The following is a 12,438-nucleotide window of genomic DNA, read 5'->3' as shown; positions in this document are numbered from 1 at the left end:
GTCTTGTGCTCCAGACCCTTCCCTAGCTTTGTTCCCCTTCTCTGGACTCAAACCACCATCATAAGGTCTTTTTTTAAGTGTGGGGACCAAAACTGGACACAGGACTGAAGGTGTGGTCTCGCCAGTGCCGCGTACAGGGAGACAATATTTTCCCTGGTCCTGCTGGTCATATATTTCTGATAAAGGCCAGGATGCCATTCATCTTCTTGGCCACCTGGGCACAATATTGGTTTATGTTAAGCCACTGTCAGCCAGCACCTCCAGGTCCTTTTCGGCTTGGCAGCTTTGCAGCCGAACTCCCCGCAGCCTGTAGCACTGCATGGGGCTGTTGTCACCCAAGGGCAGAACTCAGCATTTCACCTTGTTGAGCCTCATACCATTGGTCTTGGCCCATCCATCCAGCCTGTCCAGATCCTTCTCCAGAGTCTTCCTATCCTCCAGAAGATCAACAACTTGATGTTGTCTCCAAATTGACTGAGTGAGTCCTCGATCCCTTCATGCAGGACATCAGTGAAGATATTAAACAGCACTGGTCTCAACATTGAGCTCTCAGGAACACGACATGACTAGCCACCAGTGAGTCCATTCACCATCACCCTCTAGGCCTGGCCAGTTTTTCACTCAGAAAAGAGTACACCCGCTACATTCCTGAAGAAGTCAGTTTCTCCAGGAGGACACTGTGGGTGACAGTGTCAAAGGCTTTACTAAAGTCTGGGTAAACAACATATACAGCCTCTCCCTCATCCACTAAACCAGTCACTTAGTCACAGAAGAAGATGCTGAAGAATTGAGATGGTGTCTCACCTGGAGAAAAGGAGGCTCAGGGGGGACCTATCCCTTTGTTCTACAGATTGGAAATTCACTAGTTCACAGAGCTCTGCACAGTCAGTCATCATGGAATGGCTACCAGCAGGCAACTTCAACGCAACCTCAGGATGTAGGAAAACAGATAGTTCCAGCAAAGATAAGAAACACTGTGCAAAGCTCTGACTAGACCTCACCTACAGTATTGAACGCATTTCTACGAAGACCAACTCAACCAAAATAGAGATAGAAAAGATCTGTTTCACCAAACGGAGAGTCTACCAAAATAAATAAAAAAATATATTCTTTACTAATGTACCAACATAGATGTACAGCTAGATGAAGAAATATTAAAGAGCTACCAGAGCTGAGTGTCAACACTAGCACAAAGAAACCACAACAACCTAGGTGTTGTTATTAATTTGTCGCTATTTGTTTACCCACTGGAGTTTTTTGGCCTAGATTAAACAGTTTCCAGCCACAAAAGCATTGTATTATGCCCCCTGTCTGTATCAACTGGCAGTCTGCAACAGGAAGCATGTGAAGGCTCCAAGAATATCTCCTTCACCAGAAGAAAATCTTAAAGATATATCCATCTGCTAGGGTGCTACAACAGAAGAAAGTAAGATGCTGACATCTTGTCCTCTAGCCATACAGGCTACCAAAGTCCAACACTAAGTTCTTCAAGGAAAAATTCCACAGCATTCTGCAAGTCTATAGTTACCATACAAAAAGTAAGGAAACAATTTAATCTGTTCAAAATAGACTTTAATTATCAAAAAATCTACTTGTTCAAGATTTAATTGCAGTGTATTAACATTTATATAGCAGATAACTATGTTTCATTATGTACAAGAAACCATGCATACAAGGAAGATATATCATATCTGTAATTCACAGTGACAAAACTGATGCCTCATTCTTGATTAGTAAATTAAACTGAGAAATAACAGATGAACATGGCACAAGTACTCTGCCCGTACAAAACAAGTAGGTATTAAAAGAAGAACTTGATTTTTAGAAAATTAAGGCTCAATAATGTTCCAAATTCCCTCTGGGTCTTGCCACTCTTTCAAAAGATAGTGATAAAAAAACAAAAGTAATTTGAAAAGCTGTCACATTATACCAGGATGTTATGAGATGTCACTCTAAGAAGTGGTGAAAACTAAACAAAAGCACACTTCACATTTAGCACATGATCCACAAGAGCTTCCTTCTTTTCATAATAGATTGTTATTAACTACAACTGATTGCATAATACAAGGCATCAAGTCAAGGTCACATTTTCTCAAAGAAAGTATGAGTCTAAAGGGTTATTTATTAACTTTTACTTTTAGTATTTTATTTTATGCCCTGGATTGACTAATACTTGTTAAACATACAAACTCAAAAATAATTTATATTCTAAGCCAGACATAAGTTTATAGCAGACTACCAAATTATTGAAACAATAACTGACTAGGTATATTTAATATTCTGTTGAACTTATCATAAAAGTAGCTCCTGTTTTTAAGATGATATCCACTAAGTAAACTTTGACTTTGATAGAACTAATTTATTTTTTTTAATTTGTAAGAAACTTTAATTAGATATTCATGATGACAGTCAAGTGCTCATCTCCTAGAAATAGTATACAGCAGTCATTCATTAAAATACAGTCAATTTTTTCTATTAGGATGCTACCTCTCATACTTACAATCTTGCAGTAAACAGAAAAGATTAATTATTGAATAGAAGGTTTTAAACTACCTTTAAGGACTTTTAAAATTTAGAACATATTTTTAGAGATTTTTAAAGGACATTTTCATCAGTTACATGATACTAAATGTAAAATTTCTATGTCTAGCTTTATTCAATCTCAGTCTACAATTCCTTGGTATCCAATGAACTTGAGGCTTAGATAAAAGAACTGGAACCTCATCATTGCAGTTTATATGTATTACTGTCTATAGAAGTACTGGGTTTCTAATTTCTCCTGAAGTTAGATATGTGAATCCAAGACACCAGTTTCACACACAAACACACACACCAAATCTCCAGAATGACTGGCACTGCTTACAGACAACAGGGCAGTCAATACAACATGGCACAGCTCTAGCAAAGTCAAACCTGTATCAAATCAGCTTGCTAAGATTTAAGAACATCTAATCAAAATAATTAATTAAGGTGTTTGCATATCATTTAAATTGCTTACAATTCACCCACTCACTTTCTATGAATTTTATTTAATACATAGAATCAAATAACCACCAACAGGAAAACAAGCACATGCAAACCAACTGTCAACAGGAAACAACAAAAAATAATAATCATAACCTCTTCATTCTTTTGCTTGAACACAAATATCCCAGCCTGATCGAACATCAGTTTCCTGTGAGTCTTACCATCTGCACTTTGATTTCAAGAAATTAACAGTTATTACCTGAGAAGACCTACATATATTTGTATAGTTTCCTAGTCTTAAAAAATTATGCATACTACCAAGCACTGTGTCTATACACAGGATATTTCTTTATCCAAATGCCACAGCTTTACTGAACCTTAAAACATAGCATTATCCATAAGCAATGAAAGTCAAATAAGTCTAGACTGTACCACTCTAGATATCACAAATAAAACTCCATAGCAGTAGCAGAAACCACCTGCTGTCATGAACTTATCCCATTCAAAGGGTGTCTGCAATCATCAGCAAAAACACATACAGAATAAAGTACACTCTAGGTGGTAACTGAAAATCATTTATTTAAGAGAACAGTTCTGTAGTATTTTGAGAAAAGATTAAGCAAATTTTAGAAAACAATGTGAACTTTATCTATCATGGATGGCTTTTGCTTGTAATAACAACCAGATAACTAGAATCCAAACAAAAAGGTAGAGAATAGGTTTTTCAGCTAATTTAAAAATTTCAGATAAAGAAATATTTATTGAGGGAAATTAAGGTTTGTGACATAGCATTTTTACTGAATATACACCTGATTTTTTGAGTTTCAGTCTGAAATATGGTGTGCAGGTCCGGGCTCCCCAGTACAAGACAGATATGAACAACAGGACCTAGTCCAGGAAAGGGGTTGGAAGACAACTAAGGGGTTGGAACATCTGTTATAGACTTGATTAGAAGGAGTAAATGTGACAACAGTGGGCACAATTAGAAATACATGAAATTCTACTTAAACACAAGACAAAACATTTTTACCATAAGGGCAATTCAACACTGAAACAGGTAATCCAAAAAGGTCATGGAGTTACCACCCTTGAAGATATTCAAGATGGTAATCCTAAGAAACCTGCTCTAGTTGACTCTTGAAGGGGTTGGACAATTTCCAGGGGTCCTTTTGAACCTCAACCAGTCTGTGACTCTATATTAAAAAATAAATATATCTGCTCCAATTATTTGTCCAATAACTGCTGAACTTTCAGTAGTTAATTTAGCTGAAAAACTCAGTGACAAAGCATACAAAGAAAGAATTAGACTTTGTTTTATTACACCGCAGTAAAGAAAAAACATACTGATCTTGATTTTTCACATCTTCACATATAATTTTATACAGAAAGGACAGATACATGGGTATAAACCAATACACTACAATAGAGAATTAATTTGTTCTTCTTTCTTGTTTTCGGTTTGTTAGTTTTTAGAATCTGCATCCTTCAGGCCACATAAACTGCCTGCTTTAACACAGTGACATTTCCAGTAAAGTATGAATCGTTATTAGATACCAAAATTTTGCATATTTTAAACACTTATCTCATTTTCTGCAGTTGAGTGAAAAGCTCAAATCTAGTTTTTGGTAGTCCTGGAGCACCCTGCAGCTAGTCTCACTTTAAATACATAGTAAATTTCTCACACTATTTTCCTAGGATTTTCCTAATCTTCTTCTACTTACAAGGCAAATGATTATAGTGCAAGTAAGGATGTCATACTCTGCTTCTACTTTGAAGCTCTTCACTCAAAGAACTGTAAACAGACAACAATAAAGAGAAAAACATAATACCATCAGGGTAAAGGACTGAAATAACGACTTGGATTATTAAAAAAAAAAATTAAGGAGAAAAAACTGAAAAGTTTTAAAATTACAGGATTTTTCACATTACTGAGAAATAATCTACAATGAAATCTGGAAATTATTCAATATCAGTGCTCTCAGTCTTCATAACGCAATGTGGCACATGCTGCATGAAACAACAGAAGAGTTTGTTAACCTTTAAAAACATATGAACATACTATAGTTTTTACAAAAGCAACAACTGATGGTATTACTACTGTTTGGAGGCAATTATTACTCACTATCTCCCATCAGCTGTAGTGCAACAATTTTAAACTAAACCAGAACGCCAGCAGCTAAGCCACTAAGACCTCTCATGCGTCATTCAACACACACACAACCTGACAGAGGGAGGCTGGAGAGAGGATTTTCTCAGCCCTTCCACAGTGAAAGCAAGGTCTGCTTTGATTCTTCCGCTGGGTACAATAATAAAAGGCATTTTGAAGGTAGCTACAGCAAGAATGACCAGTCAATATTGCATAGAGCTGGACAGGAAATCCACGGAGGAGGCATGTATCAGCTGCAGCCCTTATCATACATTCATACCTCAAGAAGAGGTAATATTTTACTCATTAAGAACACAATGTACATTAACTTCTATTTACTGCTTCTATTAAAAAACAAACAAACAAAAATGCCAACTACTAGCAAAGGAAAACAAAACCCTGCCTACATACAGGTAACTAAACTAGTGTTAATTTGCATGGCTGTCAGCCACAGGTTACGTGGGAAAGAGAGCAGTCCAAAGGCAAAAGAGACCTCTTTACTCTCCCTCTGCCTCACTGAAGAATAAAAAAAAAAAAAAATGGGGACCTCGGTACAGTAAATACTTGAGTTACCCTGTCAGGTTACTGAACATTTAGTACACCAGCCTTTCAAAGAACGAGTATAATATACAGAGAAGACTATGAGCCGCCAATGTTTTGCAGCTCTAAAAGAAATGAAAACTGGAAGAAAATAGTGATGCTCATTCATAAAGGTATTGCAAAAGAGGCATTGTGGGAAAGTATCTTTAAACTCAGGGACAACATTAGCACCTCTCCCACAGCTACCACAAGGAGTACTAACTATTTGTGTACAACACGGGTGTACAACACGTGTATACAACATGTGAGCACCAATTTGGCTGGAATTTTTGACTGGAAGTGGGAAGGGTATTCCAGAACTTTGTCCAGTGTGAATAATGGGAACAGAAGCTTTGCATCATTTCCAGAGGAAATTTTCAAAGATATTCAAAACATCAATGATGGTGTTCAACCAAGTCATTGGTACTGGATAATGCATTCATATATACATGTGGCAGCAACTGATTCCTCTAAATTCTGAAGTTTTAATAAAAAATATGCAACCCAAAACTAACTTACATCACTCAAACTTAGGTTTTGTTCCTTCCAAAGTCAATGGAAAAAATCTAACTGCAACAGACAGAAGTTTGTACCTTACTATTTTTGTTTTCTTTATCACAGTCAGTACTGGACAGACTGTGTGAAATTCAAATTTAAAAAAAAAAAAGCATATTTTATGGTACTGTTTTTATTTGAAAACTGAATTTATATATGCTCTAGTTAGCTCCCCATTGCACAATACATTGCTGTCAGGAGCCTAGTAGTACATACAAGGAATGAAGTAGTTGACATGGGTGTTCATAAAACAGCTAGCACAAATTGACAGTATGCTTCCCTCTGTCAAGCCTCTTGATACTGACAAGCAATTCTCTATATGTACACTATTTATTATTTTCTTTGGGTTACACAATACAATTACTAACTCTTGATAGCTTTGGTTACAAACAATATGTGGAGCAACTTCACCTTTTCATGTATTGGCATATAAACGTTCCTGACAACCTTAACACATGGGGGTTTTTTTAAGGTTCACAATTACCTTTTAGCTCCATTAGCTTTATTGACACTACTAGTGTAAGAGTTTTATCTTATTATATTGCACATTTTATTGTCTATAACTGTATAAATGCTTCATAGGCCACAAGAAATAAATGGAAAGAAAAATTACAATTCAGTTATCTGCAATGACTATTTATGGCCTTCTTCGGATCCCTGGGCAGATCACCATAAAGTTGCTGTGCAGTGCTTCTCTTACGTAATGAATCATACTCTGCACTCAAACACCCAGGTACAGTTCATGATTGCATTTGGCATTAAGGAACATAATAAGAAATCAGAAAAAAAAGTCTGCTGCTGGAGAGATTAGCAAGTTTTGGAATGGCATATTCCTTTACTCATACACCTTGGTCCTCGTGCCTGAACCGGATCACAATCCTAGCCACAGCAATAAAAATTATGAAGAAGCTTCTGTCCTTCTCATTTCTCACTGACCAGGATCTGCATATACAGACAGTGTATCCATTGAAGCAAGACTCCAGGAGGAACACTGTTAAGTAGGCCTGCATCCAGGATCCAGATATAAGTAGGGCATCTGCATTTATTGGATTTTTAATGGTAGGAACAAATATGCTCAAAAACCTCTCCCTTCAACTGCCACTGCATAGCAAAAAGAGTGGCAGGTCCTTGACACCTGAAGAGAATACAAAGAGGAGAAGAAGCAGGAATCAGAAGGAGAAGAAGGAATGGATTAAAATGCTTTGGTATTGTTCTACCTACTCTTAGATTTCTATATAGTATATCCTATAACTATGCTGTAATAACTCCCTGGCTCAGCTCCATGCAGCAGTATAAACCCAAAAGATTTTTTTATACTGTTGCTTGTATCGCTGCCTGCACATCAGAGATACTGATACATGACTGATTGTTGCTGCTCCAATCCTCTTGGTAGATACAAACTGGAGCCTCCTATTTTCTGGATTAACAGGCAAGAACCTTTCTACCATCTTCATTGTTATCAGAACACAAAATCAAAAATGGAATGGAAAACACTGGTGTTGAAATTGTAAAACACTTCTGCAGGCCTGATTCAGAAATTAGGACCACAAAATACATGACCGCTCTCCACTTAAGAGAATGATGACTGGCCTGGTTATGAAATCAGGTTGTCTATCCCCTAACAAACTTTGTTATGGTGTTTTGGGGGAGGGGGATTGGTATCTGCTAATTTCATCACTTAGGAAATATTATTTGTTAAGTCATGCTTAAATTTTATAGATCACATCTTTACGGATAATAAACACATCAGTTAGATGACAGAGAATTATGCACTCATTCCGTCAGCAAGACATTTTCACAGGATTTAAAACAGAGGAGGTAGATTCAAGAGACTGGAAATTTACTGATGCATGTGCAACGCCTATGAGGGCTTCTGTTTCTCCTGAACCTCCATTTTGGATTATTCTAAACATTGGCAATAGCTACACAGCTGCTTCCTTTTGATAAAAGGTTGAAGAGTATTTAGCCAATTAAAAGCTATGCAAATGTCTCACACATAACTTCCAGGAATTTGTTCTGCATGATGAATTTTTATTGCTACAAAAAGTATTTATCAAATTATTTAGTTAAGTATTTCCTTAATAAAAACAAGTGCAAAGCTACAGAAATGTGCAACATTATCATAAAATGTGACAGCAGGGAAGTCTTAAAAATTACAATATCAGTATTAGGATACCATAAATCTCTGTGCCCTGTTGTCTGCAGCTGCAAATACACATCTCCTACAATCCCTTCTGAAGTCATCAGAGAATTAGGGCTACATCATGCATTTTACAATCAAAATAGTTTAGCACACATTGTCTGGTTTCCAGCTGGACATTATTTAGGTACCAGACAGATAAGTATCAACTCCAAAACAAGACTTTATAATAACCATCTTTCTAGACAGACTCCAGTGAAAAAGGTCTTTTATTCAACCCTCTGGAGGAGAACCAAAGTTTAAGGCTCCGCCAACTTGATTTTGAAATAGTCTGGACTAAAGGAATAGAAAGTGTTACTCAATCCTCTGGCACCCCTTTGATTTTTCTTTGGAATATTCATCAAATAAGAGCCACTTAATCCATTTCAACTCCATTATTTTCTTTCAACACAAAAACACATCCTGTTGTTGCTACACGTCCTCAAGATGTTTCTTTTTAGCAAGGAGACAAAAGGGGCCAAGCCTCCCCTGAATTAACTGCACCCTAGAGAAGACTGCCATAGACCAGCTGAGACTCTGGACTCAGCATTGCTCCATCCTATCATGTCTCCCTGCCACCCCCTTTCTGCATCCTTAATCTTCTGTGGCTACCTCAGCCTAAGCAGACAAGACCAATAAATAAGGGGGGAGGGGAGTGGGAGAGGTGGGAAGGAAGAGAAAGACGTTGCACTTCTGAGGCACAGTTACTCTTAAAATGTACTAGTTTTAATCCACACAATTTAGTCACATGCTTCTAGAGTATATTTATAAACTTCATGGTTTGTGCATCTGGATTTAACATCCCATCTTCTACCCACTCCTCCTTTTCCCCTTTTTAAAAACAAAACAAAAAAAAGCTAAAGAACCAATTAGAAAAAGCTTCAGAACAAAGGGTAGATGCAAATACATTAATGTAAGTAAACCATAATAAGCTAAATATAACAAGGCATAGAAGTCCTGTACAGCCATGCTCTTTACTGTTATAGAACAGTTCACTTTGAAGCAATGAAACCGTATTTCAATTTGACAGCGTTTTGACCATAAAATCTTACAAAAGAAGACTGAAGGATGCTAGAAGATATCCAGTTTATCACAATACCTAAAGTGTTATTTTAAGTATAATCATAATTTATATTTAAGGTTAACAAATATGTAGGCATAAATAGAAAAAAAAATTGTTTTACAGATTATGTATATCACAAATAAATATTACACCAAATTTTCTATTCACAACTATTACTGGAACTGCACCAAAAAAACCCTTCATGCCCTACCGCTATACCAGAATTGAAGACTTCTGAAATAGTAATAAAAAGAATGACATGCTCTTTTCAGAATACCATATTCCTAATAGAAAAATAAAATAAAATAAAAAACACCAAACAGAAAACGTTGTAGCACAACAGCTAGACTGCAGCAAACCCCCAGTGTGGGGGGCAGAGGGGAAAGGTAGCAATAACATTTCCAGGAAAACAGAAAAACACAATTTGTAGTGAAAATGGAAAGTATGAACTTACATCCACTAGTTTATCCCTTTGACTGATCCTACAGTAGGTAACCTAAATAAAGGACAGGTATATTTCTGTATGTAATACACCAAAACTGACTATAGGCTAACTTCACATATGCTTTAATGAATGACCTGTCAATACTTTCTAACATCTACAAACAATCTATGAACAAGACTGACGATTAGCTTATAATATCATCAATTAACTTACTTTCACCTAAAAAGTATACACTGCAGTTATGTCTAAGCAGTTTTGAACAGATTGAGTCCATACTACAAAGGCAGCCAACTGAAGGTACTCAGATGTCAAACTTTTGCAGACTTTTCAAAATAAATGTCATACACAGTGTATTTAACAGCTAACGATAATATTGCAAGCAAGGAGATGTATGTGTATTCAACTCTTGCTTATTCAACTATCACAGCTATCATCTTTGTAAGACATATTTGGTGAAAAGCGCTACTCAAGACCTCATGTGTAGCTACAATCAAGATTTAACTATTGTTTTTATAAAAACACTTTTATTTTCTCAAAACAGATGGTTTTGGCAATCCTTCCACCCTTCAACAGGTACACACTACTTAAGAGAGTTACAGCTCCATTTCTCTACAAATTTCTCCATCAAGCAGAGGTAAATCCATTTCTCTATCACAGATGCAGTCAACCAGAACAGACAAGTTTGCTTAGATAAAACATGCCACAGTAAATGATGATATATGATCTCCACTTACAGCAATCCTGTTTGTTCACTAGAAGAAAGCTAGGGCTGATTAAGTGCAGGGAACGATTTACATTCATGGGACAAAGCACATTACATCCTCTCCAGGTCCTGAAAATGTGCTTCTGCAGCAACAGAAGCTAGTTTGCACCATCAGTCTTAAAAATGGTGTAAGAGCTGCTCTAAAAACAGTGTTTACTCCCACTTCAAAACAGCTCAAAAATTACAAAGCATAGGCAGCAGCACATTAAAGAAAATAGAAATTATAGATATATTTTAAAAAAAACAAAGGAGAAATCTGGAATTGTGAGAAAGGAGCCTAACAGCTGTGATTAGTGAGCCATGTGTTTATACATCTTTCAACATTATACAAAGCACTGGGTGAATTTCAGACTGCCTCAGATGGCAAAAGACTGTTGAATGAAACTTGTTGACAATGTTGTTAAAATAGAAAACTAATATTTGATAGCAAAAAATCACAGCCTGTTATAAATGTCAAATACAGGATTATAAAGCAATGCACAGAGATTCTGGACTTGAATTTCGGTGCATAATCCAACCATCTGTCGACCAGTTGTGTAGCAAAATCAAGAGAATGTAGAAATCTCCAAAAGGACAGCCAAATTCTCATCCTTCGGCTACTGCATTTCCCTGCTTATGAACATGCCTGCGGTAATCGCACTCTGCCTGCAGATTAACCTGAGAAAGATGACACTCGCCACCGGCAAAAGAGAGATTGCAAAGGCAATCTTGCCAGATAGAGAAGATAAACAGCGCGCTCAGCTCCCGGTGAAGCAGGCTGCAGAGGCAGAAGCAGACTTCCCCAAGCCGATGCTGCCGGCGCCGGGCACGGACCTTTCGCCAAGGGCGGCGGGTGCGCGGGTCCAGAGCCACTCAGCCCGGCCCGGGGAGGAGATGAGAGCCGGGTTGCTCCCTGGGGGTGAGCGTGGGGCTGCACAGTGCAACCCGAAAGTTAAACCCGCTGTAGCGGGAGTGCGGTCGTTCTTCACTCCTCTCCCACCGTCGGGATGCCAGCCCGGCGCAGCCCGGAATAGGGCAGGGCTGCGAGTCCCGCAGCTCCCCCGAACACCCTCCTTGCCCAGCAGGAACCTCGCAGGAGAGGCACCCCCGGCCTCCCGGGAAAAATAAAACTCCGAGGGATGTGCCGAGGTGGGAAGTTCCCAGGCAGAGCCGCCTCGCAGCGAGGGGAGCACGCCCGGCGACGGGGCGCCCGGCATTCGGGACACGGGGCTCCAACCGCGCTCCTCGTCCCATCCCAGACCGCCGGGCGCCGCACCGAGGCTCAGCCGCCCGCCCCGGGATACGGCTGGGAGCTGCCCAGCCTGGACACCAGTTGCTTGACCCGCGGTGAAGAACAGGCGAAAGGAGCCCGGGGGCAGCAGCGGAGCTGCGCGGGGAGCCGGACCCCGGCCTGCGGGCGATGGGGCGCTCGCCCCATACGGGACAGACCGGAGGTCAGCCCGCGCAGCCCTTCGTTTCTCACCTCCTTAAGTTCCTTGGCGACATCTTTCAGGTCCCCCAGGACTAATTCCAAATCCTCCACGATGATCTTGATCTGCTCCTTCACCTTGGTTTTGGAGGCTGCCGGCGGCCCCTCGGACGGCGAAGAGGAGGAGGATGCGGTCCCCTTTGACTGGGCGGACATCCTTCGGGGCAGCCCGGCGCGGCCAGCGGGGCACGCAGGTCAGGCGAGCGCGGCGGTCGCCGGCCGCCCGGCCCCGTCCCTCCGGCTCCCGGAGCTGCCGCAGCCACTGCCGCCGCC

General features: G+C 39.4%; 1 protein-coding gene across 3 annotated transcripts in view; it reads right to left on the bottom strand.

Moving 5' to 3' along the window:
• Positions 1-12,389, bottom strand: part of PRR16 (proline rich 16) — a 140,881-nt gene extending 128,492 nt beyond the window's left edge. For all 3 annotated transcript variants that reach the window (XM_027670909.1, XM_027670908.1, XM_027670910.1), the window contains exon 1: positions 12,160-12,389. In XM_027670909.1, the coding sequence (XP_027526710.1) occupies positions 12,160-12,321 (162 nt within the window). In that variant the 5' untranslated portion in view covers positions 12,322-12,389. The remainder of the gene's footprint in view (positions 1-12,159) is intronic.
• Between the last annotated feature and the right edge of the window lie 49 nt (positions 12,390-12,438).

The sequence above is a fragment of the Neopelma chrysocephalum genome, unplaced genomic scaffold (genome assembly GCF_003984885.1).
Source record: "Neopelma chrysocephalum unplaced genomic scaffold, ASM398488v2 Primary Assembly neopelma1_96942, whole genome shotgun sequence".
NCBI classification, from domain to species: Eukaryota; Metazoa; Chordata; class Aves; order Passeriformes; family Pipridae; genus Neopelma; species Neopelma chrysocephalum.
The sequence above is the reverse complement of the archived record's forward strand: the minus strand, read 5'-3'. Positions and strand labels throughout refer to the sequence as shown.